The sequence below is a fragment of the Penicillium coprophilum genome (assembly GCF_028826855.1).
Source record: "Penicillium coprophilum strain IBT 35676 chromosome Unknown utg000006l_segment0_segment0, whole genome shotgun sequence".
Taxonomy (NCBI): Eukaryota; Fungi; Ascomycota; class Eurotiomycetes; order Eurotiales; family Aspergillaceae; genus Penicillium; species Penicillium coprophilum.
In genome coordinates, this window is record NW_026622725.1 from 3,859,183 (window position 1) to 3,876,477 (window position 17,295).

The window sequence follows — 17,295 nt, forward strand, 5'->3', positions numbered from 1 at the left end:
CGATCAACTATTGGCTGGGAAGTATAGAGGAGATGGATGTCGCCGCGATGTGTTTACTCAGATGCAATTGCCGGGATGACCTTGGACGACCGACATACAACTATATCAGCTCAGCAGCCAAGACAACAATCTTCGAACTCAACCAAAATGGGAGACCGCACTCTGTTCATACCTCCCCATGTGGGAGACAACGTTTTGCCAAATCTGCCCTTCTTCCACAGACTATTGCGTTATGCGCAGCGTAAGCCTTCCCCCATCGTGGTTCGGGACTTAGTTGCCGGCATGGAAAAGACATACCATCACCTTATCTCGGATGTGTTGGCCTTTCGCAAGACCTTGGAAAAATCGCTCAGCAAGGAAGCTCGACATGATTTGATTGCAGACAAGGAGGTATACATTGGGTTGCTTGCACCGGGAGGGTATGAATACACCGTCGGTTTTATTGCAATCCTCGCGATCGGTGCAGCAGTCGTGCCTATGGGTAAGTTAAAAATCTAATAGAAAATAGAATGCATAATTAATAAGCAGCAGCTGCCATATTGCCAGCAGAAGAAGCCTCATACTTCTTATCGAAAGCGCAGTGTGTGGCCCTGGTAGCCGGCACAACCAGCGAAAAGACCGCCCAGTCCATAGCGCGCTATATGGAAGAAAGCAAAGGGGTGCATATCCCATGCATATCCCCAATTGCATCTCATCTCCGCCCCACGCTTTTGCCGTCAGATCAAGCGACCATCTCCTCCGGCCCGGTTCCAGATATGAACGCTGCAGCACTGGTAATCTTCACTTCAGGCACGACAGGGCCCCCAAGGGTGCTGTGCAGCGTCGCAGTTATATATCCGGGAACGGAGAGGCGGATGCAGAGTTTTACCAAATCACAGACAAGGACACAGTTCTTCATGTCCTCCCGGTGCATCACGCCTCTGGTGTAGGGTTGACTTTTCTCCCATTCCTCGCAGCTGGCGCATGTATCGAGTTCCGTAGTGGCAGTTTCGATACAGCGTGGACATGGGAGCGCTGGCGACAGGGGGTCTTACCTTTTTCTCTGGAGTTCCCACTATATACATGCGTATGATGCGGTACTATGAAGAAAATATCGCACACCAAACTCCTGAGATACGTGACCAGTATATTTCTGGTGCGCGTCAGATAAGAGCGATGCTGTGTGGTACTTCAGCACTTCCAGGGCCTGTACAGGAGTTCTGGCATCAAATTAGGAACAAGCCAATCCTCACTCGATATGGTGCGACAGAGTTTGGGGCCGTCATCAAGACTGAACTTGATTCTGACGGAACACCGCAGAACAGTGTTGGTCGTGTTGCTGAGGCGGTCTCGCTCAAGCTTACGGATGAGGGCCAGATATTAGTGAAGTGTCCTTACATGTTTTCCAAGTGAGCCAAATGGCCTTTCGCGAGGTGGTGATGTGCTATCCTAACAGCTCTTCTCAACAGGTATCTCTTCGATGAGAAAGCAACGGCGGATGCACACGATTCCGAGGGGTACTTCAAAACGGGAGACATTGCTCGCCGCGAAGGAAAGTATTATTTCATCCTGGGGCGTGCCTCGATCGATATCATTAAGTCAGGTGGTTACAAGATATCCGCATTGGATATCGAACGCGAGATCCTAGGTCTGGACTATGCCTCGGAGGTCATGGTTGTGGGCGTTGAAGACGAGGAGTTTGGTCAACGAGTTGCTGCTACTGTTAGCCTCAAACAAGGTCAAAAGATAACACGTAAGAGCCTCACACTCGCTGAGCTTCGTGAGGACCTGCGGAGTAGAATGGCTGGGTACAAGATGCCGACTATCCTTCGTGTGGTCCAAGGTGAGTTGCCCAAGTCGGGTACAGGAAAGGTGCAGAAGAAGATCTTGGGGCCGCAGTTCTTTCCTCCCAACTATCGAGAGCTGCCTGAGGTGCAAGTCTGGAGCAAAGAGAACACAGCCAAGTTATAAGAGCAGATATCAAATTCAAAGAGTCTCTTGTCAATCTAGCGATATATTTACATATCTCAATATCATTGTCACTATCAAATCTTCACCTTAGCAGGTGCCGAAGTCACCCGACTATGAACATAACTAATCCGCTGAAACTTCTCAATAGCGTCACCCCAAAGCTCCTGACGAAGCAAGGCATATACCCTTTTACGGCATTAGCAGATATAATTTCTGTTCAAGATTTCTTGTGCGGATCAAGACTTACCCCATCTTCGCTTTGGGTGCCCACTTCGCCGCCAATTCCAAGGCAACATTCAGCATCTCCTCTGGCTCCGCAACAACATCCACAATTCCATCCTGCAGTGCTTCAGGTCCAGTCCATCTATGCGCCTCGAGCAACATTTTACGCGCAATCTGCGGGCGCAGTTTTAGACGAGGCAGCGAGCCAATGCCATCAAAGTGCAGACCCAGGTTCACCGGAGGCATAGAGATAAAGCCGCGGCGAGAGTTCATGACTCGATAGTCATGTGCTAGGGCTAGCGGGCAGGCGCCGCCAAAGGTGTGTCCAGTCAAAAGAGCGATGGTTGGGAACGGGAAGTCAAGAATCGTATGGATGAGCTGGATGTTGTTTGTCAGTGTGGTTTCATACCTAACATGCTAGGATCTCTGTTCAGAGCTAGCTTTAGAGCTATTCTCACTGGATAGAACCCATCTGTATTAGCAAACGGGTTGTTGTCTGATTCGTCGAGCTCTAGTCCCTGCATTTTGTTAGTTCTTCTGATATTGCTTTGTTCCAGGGACTTTAATGTACAGTGCACCAGAATTTGGCATCATTGCCCTGCGTGATTACTGCCCCTTCCGAGTCAGATCCCAGGATTCTTTCTACGGTGCGATAGGCCCGGATCATTTCCTGGCAATACGATGAGTTCAACCGGTTCTCCGGCGGTTTCTGCATGGTCAGAACAAACACATTCCCATGTCTTTCGAGGGAGAGATTGTGGAAGGTTGGGATTTCTGTCATTCTGGTAATTGTATGGAGAACAAATTGAATATCAATATGGAACATTCGAGCTCCTTGTGTTCAACAGTCTACTTTGTGTATGTACATTCGTGGATCCCCCGCATTTTCACATCGCCATGTGTATGTTGCCGAAATTCACCGAGTGCCGAAAAATACCTCCAAAAGGACGTTAGCATATATTAGCCTGTTGCCATACTACCTACTCGGATAGAATCGAAAGGTACATGAATCAGAGGTTATACTTGGTACATAGTTAAGAAATTGCTAGGCAATCTCGCCGTTCCATTCCAAATCCTTAAACAGCCAATCTCCCATGCCCTGGTACTGATGGAAGAAATCGCCTGGAATATCTTGCGACATATCTTCCATAATGAGACCTTCATTGGGGTCCAGAATCGTAGTGAGTGGCCTGTAGTCATCCAAAGATAGAGCATCCGGTGCCCGGGACTCGGCCCAATTTCCTAGCTCTGGGATCCCGGCTCCCATAAAGCTATCGGTGTTCCCATCATGGCCCACAGATTGTCCAAGATCCATAAAATATGGCCAAGCCCAGGAGAGATCCGGGCCAAACACTTCAAAGAATGGTCGATGGTCTCTAGAGAGTGTCGGTAACGGCAGCTCGTCTACTGTCGACGTGCTTCGCTGCTTTTCAGCAATGCTCTTCAACGCTCTGAGGCTACCTTTTGCAGATGACCAGCGTTTGGAAAGTTCTTCGAGGGCCAGGTAGATGGATTCCAAGCTCACTGCTGCTTTCTCCCGGTGAGATGGCACGTTGTTGCACGAGAGAAGCCCGATCCCAGCAGCCAAAAGGTGGAATGTGAATACTGGGCTTAGGAATTGGACCTCATCTCGAGCAAGGAAGTCTTCAAATATCCCAGCCATAAAAGACGATGCCAAAAGCACTCCTGGTGATGCAGATTCTCCAGCGTTGGGTCGACACATGATTGCCAAGCAGGTAAAGTATGGGATGTGAAGCTGACGTGCTTCAAAGTTGTATCCAGCCAGTATTTTTTGCGGTGATATTGTATCATCTGAGGTATTCCTACTGCGAAACAAACGCAGTGAGGCGGGAAGATCGCGTGTCCATCGATACAAACGATTCTCGAGGCTCTGTCGGGCCTCGCGTGTGAGGCTCTTGCGTCGACAATACTCCGTGAGATGGCCCAGAATAGAACTGATCTCGACATATGCGATGAACAGAGTGGCGTTTGAGCTTGAATCATGGAAATCCTCCGGACAAGGCGGCGCCACCTCACAGTCCTCCAGATCCACTGCTAGTGGTCGGCCCTGCCCTGCGGAAATACAACAATCTCTTGCCTGTCTGATGTGAGCGTTTTTCTGTGCTGGCAAAGAAATACATTCCTGACTTACATATAAAGTCCACCACAGTCTGCGCCTCAGGGCAGCTTCCCTTTTATTCGTTGGCTCCTTATGCAGTCCAATCTGATGAGCTAACCCGACTCCCACATATCGCCAGAATCCACTGGTATTGGTGGACACATGCTCAGGGCCTTCTGGGTTATACCAATGCAAAATGCACACTGCTGCGACAACAGTTACTGGATTTCTCTCGTATCCAGACCAGAACAAGGCTTTTGCGCGACGATAAAATTGATGCAAAGACGCATACGCAGTCACTGCCGGTGCAGATGTGACTCGGCTGGCAGCGACGAATATAGACTGGAGAAGTAGAATAGACGGCTTCTGGGACCCGCTTTCTTCCAGCCAGCTCCGTTCAATGATTGGCATCCATGGTGAACATCGTTCCATGAATGTGTTAATCAGTCCTTCACGGATAGCTCGTGGTGGGAGGTCAAATGCACCTTGCAGTCTAAGCAGCTGGAGGTCATCTTCAGTTGGTCCATCTGCATCTCCTTCTGGATATGATCGAGCCTGTTCTTCGTTGATTGCCACGTCGTCAAAGTAGCGGGAGCGTGCCATGAAGCTTAAAGTCGAAGCGGATGAGTATGGATTGGAATCTGGTGTAAAAGGTGTATGGTCTCCAGTACCAGCTCTAACTTGACTCGTGTCGCGGTGTTGATTTCGATCTTGCTCACACTCAGAGCTTGTACATGGAGATTTAGCCGAGCCGATAGTACTGAAGTTGTTTGGCTCATCCCAGTTCACGCGCCTCTTTCTAACGGCTTCGGGATCATTGATGCAGCCATCATTACTCTGGGCTCGTTTTCTCTTGCGCTCTCGTCGGCTGTGCGGCAATCAGTATCTTTGACTTCACCGTCAGAGATCAACTTTCTTACAAACAGGGCCACTGATGCCGTTGGCAATTCACACATACGTCGGGATTTTCGTCAAAGATACAGCGAACCTGAAGTGTTCAGTATATCTGTGTTTTCAATTCATTCCACTTCTCGTACCTTCTTTTTATTGCAGGCCACACATGCTGTAGGGGCTCTTAATGGTGGAGGACTAAAATCGTTCATTTTTGCTCTGTTTCATGCATTCGAATGTTCCAAGTAGAAGAGTCGACAATCCGCGGCATCGCATCGGTCACTTCCCCGCGAAAGCCGTATAGCCGAACCGACGGCTTTCCTTTTTGGGATGCTCCATACTCCATAGAGAAAGTAGAAATTGTAGAAAATAGTAAAAAGAAAGGCAATTGGGGAATTGGAAGTCCAATGGGGTATCTATTGTTTTTGGAAAATGTACATAATTTTCATGCCCAGCCTGCGAGCGTCCAACTCGATCGATCACCAGATTTCAAGCCCGACCGACGATCAGGAACAGGATGGTCAATGTCTCGTGTAGCTCCAGCGAGTCCATGCTGTAAGAACTTTTCGCGTTCGATTTCTACCATTCCGCGGATTTTCAGACTAGTTGTCAGGCTTGCACCAGCCCATGGACCAAGAGATTCAACTTCGCGCAAGACTCCTTGAATAGGAATTGGGATATCTTTATTTTGTCGGCGAAGCTTTTGTTCCACGAAATCGATCTCAGGTACTTCCTTCGAGGGGTCGGCTGGTGCCTCGCCGGTGGATGGTGCTTCCTCTTCCTCCTTGGGGGTTTCGGGTTCTGTGGGAGCTTTTGCTGAAAGTCTCAGCTGTTCCAACCGCTGTCTCTGTCGCTCGAGTGCTTTGCCTCGAACTGGACTCCATCCATGACGATCAATCAAGAGTGAGACTTCTTTAAGAACCCGCTCCCGTAATCCAGGAATCCGAGAACCGCCGCCTACAAAAACAATGCGGGACATGCATGTTCCTCGTGCATCGGGGTACAGCGAGAGAAGGGTGTTATAGACAAGCAACGGCAATGATTTTTCTTCGTCATCCAATTCATATTCTGGGACACCTGCTGCCAACAAGACCTTCTCGACAGGTTCGGCGAGACGTGAAAATGGTACGTCCATATATTCTTCCTCGGGGTTTGCAGGCGAGGGAATCGATAATTTTCGGTCGGGTTCATCTGGGTTTTTATCTTCTTCTCCCTGTGGTTTGCACCAGGCAAACCGACTGACGACTTCTTCACAGTACGAGAATCCAACTGAAATCTTACCCGCAGTGTCAACATGCTGGTTCCCGTCGGAAGCCAAGCCAGTAAGAAGCAGCCCCATTTCCTGCATCAAATGCTTCATAGACCGTGTGGTTCTCTTTGTAGTCATCTCTCGGTATTCGTAGATCGCTGTTGCCGTGGTCTCGGCCCAGCCTATGTCAACCACCATAGCTGATCGCAATCCCGCAGCAGTGGCCGACATGGTCGCACTGGACAGAAGGGTGACACTGGGAAAACGCCATCGACTGAAGAGCGTCGACAGCAACGACGACAGCAATGGATGTGGCATGAGGGACGGTAGGACAAGAACCAGGCGAGATGTGCCTGCATCCGTCAACAGGAACTGGTTGTATGTCTCTCGAAACGCGCGCTCGATCTTATCCTCGACCAGGCCTAGATCCACCTCTCGAGAATCTGGCCGCCAAAGTTCGTATATCCGTGTCCACTCTTCCACATCGATGGGTTGCGGTAGCCTTGCAGCACCGGTGCTGCCCTGGATCCATCCTCGATAGTCCCCGACTCTCCTCGAGTCTTCAGGTCCAAATCCAACCACACACATAGGCGTACTGCTTCCTTCAAAGCCTGCGCGGAGCCATCGTGCGCCTATCTCAAATATGATCGCATCGTCTTCGCTTCGAAAGGAGGAGCTTGGTGATGTGCTGCTGGCGAATGAGGGGTTTCCCGAACGTGGCTGAGGTGTATGAGGAGAAACAGGTCGTGCTGTCTGGCTGTTTCGCAGACCAGAATTTGCTGATGCGCGTTTACTGGCACTCATTGAGGGTGTATCACTCGCCATGCTTGATTGAGCTCGGGCGCGTTGCTCTCCTTTCCGGGATCAACAGGAGCCCGCGGGGTTCGTATGGACAAAAATTCAATTCACCAACACACAGGTTGAAGTTTTGACCCCATCTGATCAAATTGAAAGACAAAAAAGGAAAGTGAGCTCTATAAGCTTGCCCAGATTGGGGGTGAAGCTCGTTGTTAGGCAACGGATCTACATCGGGCCGTCTTTATTTACTTGACAACCTCCCGTCTCCGCAAAAACCAATCCATGTACATCTTTAACTCCTCATGGGCGCCTTAATATTTATTTGATTTCCTATCGCTTACAGTCGGTATGGGTATTCCTGGGTGAGTAATATCATTTTCTTCTCACTTTTATTCCGCGAGGATGGAAACATATATATTCGTATGAGCGTTGGGGAGAACGTTGTTTATCCACCGCACGACGAGCAAACAACATATCCTCAGATTTCTCGATGAGAATGCTAACTCCTTGAAGGCTCATCAATGCAATTGGCCCAGGAGAGCGTATCTCTCTGGCAAAGTTGGCAGTAACGCATCTGGAACGAACAGCAAGGCCGATTCGCATTGCAGTTGACATTTCGATCTGGCTCTTTCAAGTCCAAGCAGGTCGGGGCGGAAGAAACCCAGAGTTACGTACACTATTTTACCGATTATTAAAGTTACTTGCATTACCAGTTCACCCGCTTTTCGTCTATGATGGGCGGCAAAAACCTGCTTTCAAGAGAGGTAAAGCAGTCTCATCCCGCAGTTATGGCAGTGCGCCGATTATCAAGCGCTCCAAGGATTTGATCGAACGGTTCAAATTTCCGTGGCACGAGGCACCCGGGGAAGCAGAAGCTGAATGCGCACGGTTACAGCAGGCAGGCATTGTGGACGCTGTCATGAGCAACGATGTCGATGCATTGATGTTCGGATCGTCTTTTACCATTATGAATTTTTCGAAAGAGAGTGGAAGCGGCAGCTCTTCTGCAACTCATGTCACATGTTATGCAATGGGACAGGATGGACATCCCTCAAACATACCGCTTGACCGACCGGGGATGATTCTATTCGCTATGCTCAGTGGAGGGGACTATCTACCATCTGGTGTTCCGAAATGTGGCAGCAAGCTTGCCGCGGAGATTGCCAAAGCTGGATTCGGGGAGGATCTTCTGCAGAAGCTTGCGTCACAAAAAGACGTGGATACAAGGTTGAACGAGTGGAGAGAAAGACTTCAATATGAACTTGAGGAGAACGAGAGTGGCTATTTCACAAGGAAACACCCAGCAGTTCGAATTCCAGCTGCTTTTCCCGATCGAACAATTCTCGAGTACTATGCCCAGCCCAAAGTTTCCAGCGACGAAGAAATGACCTTCCTGAGAAATCGTCTCGCACAGGCGTGGGATAATGATATCGACCCCCTGGCAATTCGGACATTCACTGCAGACAACTTCGAATGGAATTATCGATCGGGGGCAAGGAAATTGATCAGGCTGCTGGCCGAGCCTCTCATCTCGTACAGACTCCGTCTGCAAAGACCAGTTCTAGGCGTGTCGCCTGGTTTTTCATTTGTGCCGGATTGCCCGCCTGGTCTGCAGAAGGTGTATCGATGCCGGTCAAGCTTCGGCACTGATGCAGTCCCAGAGATTCAGCTAGATATGCTGCCGGCAGATGTTGTTGGGCTGGATCTTCTTGCCGAAGAACCAAACCCACCGTCCCCATCCCAAACCAGTGTGCAGGAAGGCGAGGAAGAGGACGACCCAGACGTAGTTGTTGGATCACCACCTCCGACACCATCAAAGCTTCGAGTCACAAAACGGTTTGATCCGTTTTCTCTCGAAAAGATCTGGGTATTCGAAACTGTCGCAAAGATAGGTATTCCTGGAGTCGTTAAAACTTGGGAGAAAGAACAGGCCGAAAAAGCCGCGAAAGCTGAAGAAGCTGCGGCGAAGAAGAAAGCCGGTACTCGACGCACCGGTCCCAAGAAAAAGGGACCTATTGATGCTGGAATGAAACGGGGGAGTATCTTGAAGTACGGGACTCTCACGAAAGAAAAGTCTGACTTGTCCACGACTAAACAAGCGCACTTGTTGGAAGCTGGTACTTCAAGTCAGAATCCTCTTTCCCGGCTTGTCGCCGGCTCTGGGTCTTCTTCGCCAATAATGTTGGATCAGGACGACGACCCTTTCTCCTCTCCGAGCATGTATATTCAGCAGAGATACCCATTGACGATACGCTACGTTTCTCGTGAAGTCAATGGTATCCTTGATTCATTCTCTTCAATGTGTTCTCTGTCTTCCTCTGCAAATATCAAGCGTCACCCCATGTCAGATCAATCCCGCATTAGATCAAGGCGCACAGCTTTGGGGACTGGCCGAGTTGATATCGAAGAATCAGATACACTCGACATGAACACCGGACATTCTCCGTCTCGACCAGCAGGGTGCATGGGGCTCAAAATCAGCTACTCGGTCTCCGACGGTTGTGAATCTGAGACGTTACTGAAGGACTCTCCAGCCAGGACCCTGGAAGCACGGCCTTCTCCACCCAAGAAGACTCTATCCAAGTCAAAGAAGGTCCCCAAGGTACACTATGAGGAAAAGGCCGAGGTTGAACACATCGAAAAAGCTATCGAGTCCCTTTCTCTGTCGTCGAGGATCGACGAGAGCCAAGTTGAAAAAACCGCAGCTCGCCCTTTGCGCCTACCCCCAACAAAGAAGGCACCACAAGCAAAAAAAGCTCGGACTCGTCCCTCCAAGGCCGAAGATGTCGAACCATCCCGAGCTCGCATTCAAACAAGTTCCAAACCCGAACTCGAGCGAGAGCATACATTGCCATTGGGGTTGAGAACATGTGAAACCAATGAGGCCAGCGACGTGAATAGATCTCCCAAGAAGCCCGTAAAGAAGACTACGAGCGCAGGTTCACAACACAAGACCACAGGGCACCTGGAAAATGTTATATTGCACGACGGCTTTTGGTCGATCGACCAATCTCCGCCTAAACAAGATCCATGCGAAGGCTCAACTGCTGATATCCTGAGCACCGCGCCCAGACAAACCCAAAATACCAAGAAGAAAAGAATCCCACGCGTCAGCATTCTTGATCTCGTTGATTAATGTCGTTTATATACCCTCTTCTCGTTTTGGCGGATTGGCGTTTTGCATGGTGTTGATTTCCCCGGTTCTAGCGATGTTCGTTATCTTACGGCGTTAAATGGCCATGCCGCATACCTTCGGTCAAGAGTTTCGCAGACTGATGTCTCATGAATTGCTGGCCATCGTGTACATATGCTGCAGGCATCATTGCAAATGAAAAGACAATGTGCGTATATGAAAATTGTACAAAAGTCATATCCAAGAAGTAATCATGTAGAAGACAACATTCAAAGAGTATCTAGATTGGAGAATAAGAAGAAGTATCGAAATGGTCACGGCTTTAGCCAGTCCCTATCTAAACAAGAACCCATGCAGCGGCCAGAAAGTAGAGAAGCTCAAGAGAAACATGTCCAATGTTAAACATCAGACGCCTATATATAGTATTAGAAAAGACAAGAAGGGAATATTGTGCAAGCGCCGGTCAATCAGGAATGTATAATTTATCCATCTACCATCCATCTACCCAAAGACCTTGAGGAAACCCCACAGGCCAACTCCACTCAACACGGGGATCGTCAGATTATCATCCCAACCCCACATATCAATAAACTCGCTGCCGGCGGCAACAACACCAGAGACAAAGCTCATGACGCCTAGAGCCAGAGGACCAGTGATGACCGCCGAGTCACTAGGCTCCCAGCCCAGAAGGCCACGGACGCAGTTTGGGAGCAAATTCAATTGCCCGGTGAACATGAAGGCATCTTCTGGGTCATTGGGGAAACTGCCAACGTAAGGCACGAACCAGCCCCAGAAAGCAGCGGCAGTGACAACACCCATGAGCCAGGCCGCCATAGTACCAGCCAAGCTCTTTCCGGGACGGAGACGGGGGGTGTAGCGGCCGTACAAACGACCGAATGTCGAGGCGGCGGTGTCACACCAGCTAAGGAGTAGCACGCTCATGACACCGACGTCCTTAGGGAAGAAGCGGAGAGCAACATACGCTCCGAGGAGATACCAGATTACGCCGTTGTAACCGGTGACCTCCGTTTCGCGCATGAGAGCACCCATACACCGAATGTATACTTTGTTGACCTTCTCGAAGCGATGGCGGATCAGGTCCGTGAGTGCAATCGGTACTAGTGCAGTAAAGAGTACGGGTGTAATCTGCAGAGTTTGCACGCCTCGGCCATATAATGACAAAGTCAAAAATCCGATTGACACGTGCAAGACCTTCCGCGGGATCTCATGGCGGTGAATGAAGCTGCGATAGCGTGCGTGGAGGGGGATCAGCCCGAGAGGAGATGGTGATCTGGACAAATCGCGTAGGGCGTCGGGAATGCTTGACGGGGACAAATGAGTGTTCGAAGCAGTACCGTTTGCTGAGCGCGGCGGCGAGGCGGGTATCATGGGGTTTGATCGGCGGTTGCGCCGGGCCGAGGGTGTTGTCGGGGATCTTGATGCTCGGGCAGAGCCAGTAGTTTCGGCTGAATCTTCTGGCTGGCGCTGACGACGCGCTGCAGACCGGGTTAACGGTGCATTATATCCATCGGGGGTCTCGGACGGGTCCGATGCAGAGGGGGTCGGTGATATCACGCGAGGTGTCTCCGGTACGGGGTTCGATGAAGACATTTCGGGGTCCTCAATTTAAAAGGAAGCGACGGGGCTCGGACGACACCGAAAGGTGGTCGCGTACAGATATCTGCGTTTGTCGCAAGCGAATGTGCCACGGAGTTTCAATCTAACAAAGCAATGATAGGTGGGTTGTAAGCACGTGACAGTGATTTATTGTCAATTATGGGCGAATAAGCTGGAGACACAAGACAGGAGCCCGGTGCATGATGCGAACACAGAGCACTTGTTATATTAAAGAGAAAAAAAGAAAGTAAAATGAAGCAATCCTGACTCGAGGGAAATAACAGAGTGCCTCAATTTCCGACCACAGCCGCAGTCACGTGCGCGGTATCTAATCGATAACGGATATTTTTTTTCTTTGCGATGGCGACTCGTGAAGCAATTTGACGACTCGGTGTCTCTTAGAATTAATAAATGCCTCCCAAACCGTCCTCACGAGCGTGGGATGCTCTCACGCCCCCGCTCTCAGAATGGACCCTCGACGCTGTGGCCGCAATGGGCTTCACGCGCATGACTCCGGTCCAGGCTTCGGCCATTCCTCTGTTTATGCAACATAAAGATGTGGTGGTGGAAGCCGTCACTGGAAGTGGAAAGACATTGTCGTTCTTGATTCCAATCGTGGAAAAGCTCCTTCGCCTTGATCAGCCTCTCAAGAAGCATCATGTTGGAGCCATTGTCATTGCTCCTACAAGGTGAGTAACGCGCGAATCTAGGTCGGCGAAGTTCGTTGCTAACATTGATATCTCAGGGAATTGGCCGTGCAAATTCACCAAGTCCTTATCTCACTATTAGAGTTCCACCCAGCGTCGGCCGCAGCCATCAAACCCGCTGAAGAGGGCGCTCCTCGTGCGAAAATCTCTTCGTCGACATTGAGGGTCGTCCCACAACTTCTTCTGGGCGGCGGGACATCTCCTGCAGAGGACCTGAAGTTATTCCTTAAGAATTCTCCAAACGTGTTGGTTTCCACACCTGGAAGATTGTTGGAGCTGCTTTCGTCGCCTCACGTTCACTGCCCTCAAGCATCTTTTGAAATGCTTGTCCTGGACGAAGCCGATAGACTTCTTGATCTTGGGTTTAAGGACGACCTGCAGAAGATTCTGGGCCGATTGCCTAAGCAGCGACGCACAGGATTGTTCAGTGCTAGTATCAGTGAGGCTGTTGATCAGATCGTCCGACTTGGTCTCCGAAATCCCGTCAAAATTGCTGTTAAGGTCAGAGGAGGAGCTGGTGTCGAAGAAAAGCGCACTCCCGCGAGGTATGTCATTCAATCCGTGTTCTAACCTCAAAAAGGCCAACCTGACCGCTAAACAGTCTGCAAATGACCTACCTGACAACACCTCCGCTTCACAAATATGCCATCCTGAAGCACATCCTTTCCACGGTCCAGCCCACACCTCAAAAAACCATTTTCTTCGTATCAACATGCTCTAGTGTCGACTATCTCGCTACAATACTACCCATAATCTTAGGGGACGAGTTCGTCCTGGTCCCACTACACGGGAAACACCAAGCCAACGTCCGCCAAAAGAACTTTAACCGCTTCACTACCTCTACAACTCCTTCCATTCTGCTCACCACCGATGTCGCCGCTCGCGGTCTAGATATCCCCTCCGTCGATCTCGTGGTCCAGATCGATCCACCCTCCGACCCCAAAACTTTCATCCACAGATGCGGTCGTGCCGGTCGTGCCGGCCGCCGAGGCCTCAGCATCGTCCTCATCCACCCCGGCCGCGAGGAAGACTACGTGTCGTTCCTAGAGATCCGCAAAACCCCAGTTGCGCCATACACCTTACCCGAGTTCACCGACGAACAGGCCATGGCTTCGATAGACAAAGTCCGCAAAGCCGTGTTGAAAGACCGCGCGATGCACGACAAGGGCCAGAAGGCATTCGTCAGCTGGCTGCGCAGCTACAGCAAGCACCAAGCAAGCAGTATTTTCCGGGTTGCAGATCTGGACTGGGAAGCTCTCGGTAAGGCATGGGGTCTCCTCAAGCTGCCAAAGATGCCTGAGGCGCGCTCCTTTGAGGGTGATCGGACGTTAGGCATCAAAATTGAATGGTCGGACTACACATACAAGGATAAGCAGCAAGAAAAACGCCGCAAAGAGGCTATAGCGGAGGCTGCTAATGGACAAGGTGCCGAACAGGGTACTAAACGCCGTGCTACAGAGAGTGTGGCTTGGAGTCAGAAGAACGAAGAGCGGGATAAGAAGTTCAAGAAGAAGGAGTTCAATAAGGCGCGGAAGGAGAAGGAGAGATGGGAGAAATTGCCAGAGGATCAGAAGCAGAAAGCTCTTGAAACGGAGCGTATGCTGGCAGAGATTCGTGCTAAGAACGAGCAGCAGCGGTTGTTGAATTTAGCTGCGAAGGCAGAGGAAGCAAAGAGCGGTGGTGAGTTCAAGGGCTTCGACTAGGTCAAAAAATAGCATAGATATTATTTTCGATACCATTTGTGTTTTGTTCTCTGCTACTCCCCTACTTCATCTTTATACAGCACTCTTAATAGGACTCTTCGCGTATTAGGTCTGGAGGTCTTTGAAGGATGATCACCCGGTATGGGGGCCGAGTATAGGCGCCGTGCCAGAACGGGGCTTGGACCTACCTAGTATACTCGAATTCACGGCAATGAAGATTTCAATGGGCAGTCTGACATGGATACGTGGGAGATTGTCCTTTAACCGAATCCTAGGCTGTAGCTGGGAATTAGAAGAGTACGATGGTGAGTTCCATATACAACCACTGCTATGCGCTGCGGAAGCTACGTATGAAGGTCACCGCGGCATTTCAACTAGATCCAGGGATTCATTTTTGCTGCCTTGTCTTCGCCAAAGGCTGATTCTTTGCGCTCGCGAATTCCAACCTCTGGTTGAAGAATAATTGCTTGAGTTTCAGGTGGATTTGCTGTGCTCTGTCTGACCATCATGAGTCAAGCGCAAAAGACGGATTCTACGCGCTGGCGCATGCGAGACGAGGACGGAAAGCATACGTGGCATCACCTTGATGACGACGAGGCCGTTGCCAAATGGTCTCAGACACTAGTTGATAAGTATTACCTAGGGCTTCCGCTGGCATAAGCGGGTGTCTACTCTTGTTCCACATACATGCAGAAAAGACACAAGTTCTATGATTTAGTATAGATGTACCTTCATTCACCATGCGTTTATTACCAATGTCACTGAAATGTTAGCCATTTTCTGCCTAATTCTAGTTTCAAAAAGACCTTAATGAATATAGAGAAGAGAAACACTGCGATATATTCAAAAGGGCAGTGTTGGGACATCCATTCCAACAATCTGATTGGTCTTTGTCAAATACAGGGGTGCAGGTAACATGCTTGGATTCATCTGGGCTCTGCCATGTCACTGTAGACCTCCAAGAATCTTGTGGAAAGATCAACATTGATTTCGCCGTCAAGACCTATTATGACATCTGACTACCGTGTGCAATAGAGACCCTGTCATGCTCTCCTTTCTTCGAAACTGCAGGCGCATACAGAAATCACAAAGAGCCCACCTGTCCATATCTTGTCGAGGTAAAGCAATTAAAGCTAGAAAAAGTCCCATTGACTGACTCTCGAAGGCAGATCAATCGGTCGCGAAGAACTCTTTGCGTATACCAATGGCCGGTTCCTTGTTGACGAAAAGAACCAACTTGACCGACGATATGTGAAATTCGACTTGGACGCGCTTTGCAGTACAGCCGCCGCTGTTGGTGGTCAATTGTCTCAAATCACGGCTATTGAGAAGATGGAAGGTGGGTTTAGCAAAGTTCTTCTAATGCAAAAGGAGAATGGGATGGAACTCATCGCCAAAATTCCCTGTCGCATTGCTGGGCCTGCAGTCTTGACCACAGAATGCGAGGTTGGTGTGTTAGAATTCCGTACGTGGCTCCTGGCAATGCTCTAAGGATTCAACTACTGATGATTAACAAGTCAGGAAACACACAGGTTTTCCTGTGCCCCGGGTACTATCATGGTCCTCAGACAGATCAAATGCCGTGGGAGCTCAGTATATCATCATGGAGAAAGCTTCAGGTGTCCAGCTTTATGAGGTTTGGGGGAAAATGTCAGATTTTGACAAGCTCCAACTCATCAGAAACCTGACAAAGCTGGAGGCGCAGCTGTCGGCTATTCGATTCCCTGCATATGGGGGACTATATCTCCAGAAAGAGACGAACATTCTTAAATCAATACCTCTTGACAAGGATATTGATCCAACAGGTTCTTTCTGCATCGGTCCATCTTGTGACCGCACATACCAAACAGAGGAAATTGGATCTGATGTCCCAAGAGGGTATGATATTGGGCCCTGTGAGTATGGTTTCTCTATGATTTGACATAACTCCGACTAAAACTTGCTTCTAGGGAATACAATATCAGCCTTGGGGATATCCATCGCAAGAAGGGAGTTGTCTCGAATCTCCACTGGGCATCATCCGAGCCATGCACATTTCTACAACGGAAGTGTTGAAGAACAAACCCACCTCCTAGAAACTACAATACGCCTCATGCTGCTTTGGGATACCAATAGCATCCTTTCCCGGTCTTCTCAGCCAACTCTATGGCACACAGATCTACATATGGGAAATATTTACGTCTCACCCGATGAACACTCACGGATAGTATCTTTCATTGATTTACAAGGAGTGCTGGTCTTACCGGCCTTCCTCCAAGCACGGTGGCCAGTGTTCTTGAATCCTGCAAAGGAGGATGAATATGTGAAAGGCCTTATACAACCGAAGCTACCAGACAACTTTAATCAATTAGACGAGGGAGAAAAAAGGGCTGCATCGAGCGAGTGGGAGCAAGATATGCGAGCCAAAGCTTACGAGGTCGCCACGTATCTCGAGAATAGACCGGCATATACAGCCATGATTGTGCCACGAGTTTTCCGAGAATTGTTTATCCGTTGTGGTGAGACCTCCGAGATGGGGGTTCTCCCACTCCGTGAATGTCTTATAGAGATATTCCACAGCTGGTCGGACTTGGGTTTCACTGGGGATTGCCCATTCTCCTTTACAAAAGAAGAGATTGAGACCCACCAGAGTCAATTCGCTGATTATCAAGATTGGCACCAAGTCCAGGCCATTGCTCGGGAATGTCTAGAGACTGATGCGGAAGGCTGGATATCACCACATCGGGATTTCGAGTACATACGAACCGCAAATCAGCAATTGCAGGGTATGTACATTCAGCAAATGGCCGGCAAGAAATCTCCGGAAGAAGCGAAGGCAATTTGGCCTTTCCCAGTGTGAATCTATCTGCCATGGAGGTTGGAAGTAGCAGACAGGTTTGTTTCTTGATTTTGGATATCTAATTTGG

General features: G+C 49.6%; 8 protein-coding genes across 8 annotated transcripts; 4 read left to right on the forward strand and 4 right to left on the reverse strand.

Annotated features, from left to right (window-relative positions):
* Positions 1 to 147: 147 nt before the first annotated feature.
* Positions 148 to 1,950, forward strand: N7500_010443 (AMP-dependent synthetase/ligase; the record flags this gene model as incomplete). Its single annotated transcript, XM_056681581.1, has 4 exons — positions 148 to 481; positions 532 to 925; positions 999 to 1,388; positions 1,449 to 1,950. The coding sequence occupies 4 exons, from the start codon at positions 148 to 150 to the stop codon at positions 1,948 to 1,950; spliced, it is 1,620 nt and encodes a 539-aa protein (XP_056528963.1).
* Positions 1,951 to 2,024: 74 nt separating this feature from the next.
* Positions 2,025 to 2,953, reverse strand: N7500_010444 (enoyl-CoA hydratase/isomerase family protein; the record flags this gene model as incomplete). Its single annotated transcript, XM_056681582.1, has 4 exons — positions 2,025 to 2,136; positions 2,198 to 2,550; positions 2,631 to 2,690; positions 2,744 to 2,953. The coding sequence occupies 4 exons, from the start codon at positions 2,951 to 2,953 to the stop codon at positions 2,025 to 2,027; spliced, it is 735 nt and encodes a 244-aa protein (XP_056528964.1).
* A 264-nt stretch (positions 2,954 to 3,217) lies between these two features.
* On the reverse strand, positions 3,218 to 5,394 carry N7500_010445 (uncharacterized protein; the record flags this gene model as incomplete). Its single annotated transcript, XM_056681583.1, has 4 exons — positions 3,218 to 4,270; positions 4,325 to 5,159; positions 5,212 to 5,279; positions 5,329 to 5,394. The coding sequence occupies 4 exons, from the start codon at positions 5,392 to 5,394 to the stop codon at positions 3,218 to 3,220; spliced, it is 2,022 nt and encodes a 673-aa protein (XP_056528965.1).
* Positions 5,395 to 5,627: 233 nt separating this feature from the next.
* Positions 5,628 to 7,256, reverse strand: N7500_010446 (putative actin-related protein RO7; the record flags this gene model as incomplete). The annotated part of the gene is made up of 1 exon (XM_056681584.1): positions 5,628 to 7,256. The coding sequence occupies one exon, from the start codon at positions 7,254 to 7,256 to the stop codon at positions 5,628 to 5,630; it is 1,629 nt and encodes a 542-aa protein (XP_056528966.1).
* A 321-nt stretch (positions 7,257 to 7,577) lies between these two features.
* On the forward strand, positions 7,578 to 10,365 carry N7500_010447 (crossover junction endodeoxyribonuclease; the record flags this gene model as incomplete). Its single annotated transcript, XM_056681585.1, has 2 exons — positions 7,578 to 7,591; positions 7,743 to 10,365. 2 exons carry the CDS (start codon positions 7,578 to 7,580, stop codon positions 10,363 to 10,365), a joined length of 2,637 nt encoding a protein of 878 aa, XP_056528967.1.
* Positions 10,366 to 10,863: 498 nt separating this feature from the next.
* N7500_010448 (diacylglycerol/polyprenol kinase family protein) lies at positions 10,864 to 11,973 on the reverse strand (the record flags this gene model as incomplete). The annotated part of the gene is made up of 1 exon (XM_056681586.1): positions 10,864 to 11,973. One exon carries the CDS (start codon positions 11,971 to 11,973, stop codon positions 10,864 to 10,866), a length of 1,110 nt encoding a protein of 369 aa, XP_056528968.1.
* Positions 11,974 to 12,390: 417 nt separating this feature from the next.
* spb4 (ATP-dependent RNA helicase SPB4) lies at positions 12,391 to 14,389 on the forward strand (the record flags this gene model as incomplete). Its single annotated transcript, XM_056681587.1, has 3 exons — positions 12,391 to 12,668; positions 12,725 to 13,231; positions 13,288 to 14,389. The coding sequence occupies 3 exons, from the start codon at positions 12,391 to 12,393 to the stop codon at positions 14,387 to 14,389; spliced, it is 1,887 nt and encodes a 628-aa protein (XP_056528969.1).
* Positions 14,390 to 14,896: 507 nt separating this feature from the next.
* On the forward strand, positions 14,897 to 17,228 carry N7500_010450 (uncharacterized protein; the record flags this gene model as incomplete). Its single annotated transcript, XM_056681588.1, has 4 exons — positions 14,897 to 15,021; positions 15,559 to 15,854; positions 15,907 to 16,284; positions 16,339 to 17,228. The coding sequence occupies 4 exons, from the start codon at positions 14,897 to 14,899 to the stop codon at positions 17,226 to 17,228; spliced, it is 1,689 nt and encodes a 562-aa protein (XP_056528970.1).
* Between the last annotated feature and the right edge of the window lie 67 nt (positions 17,229 to 17,295).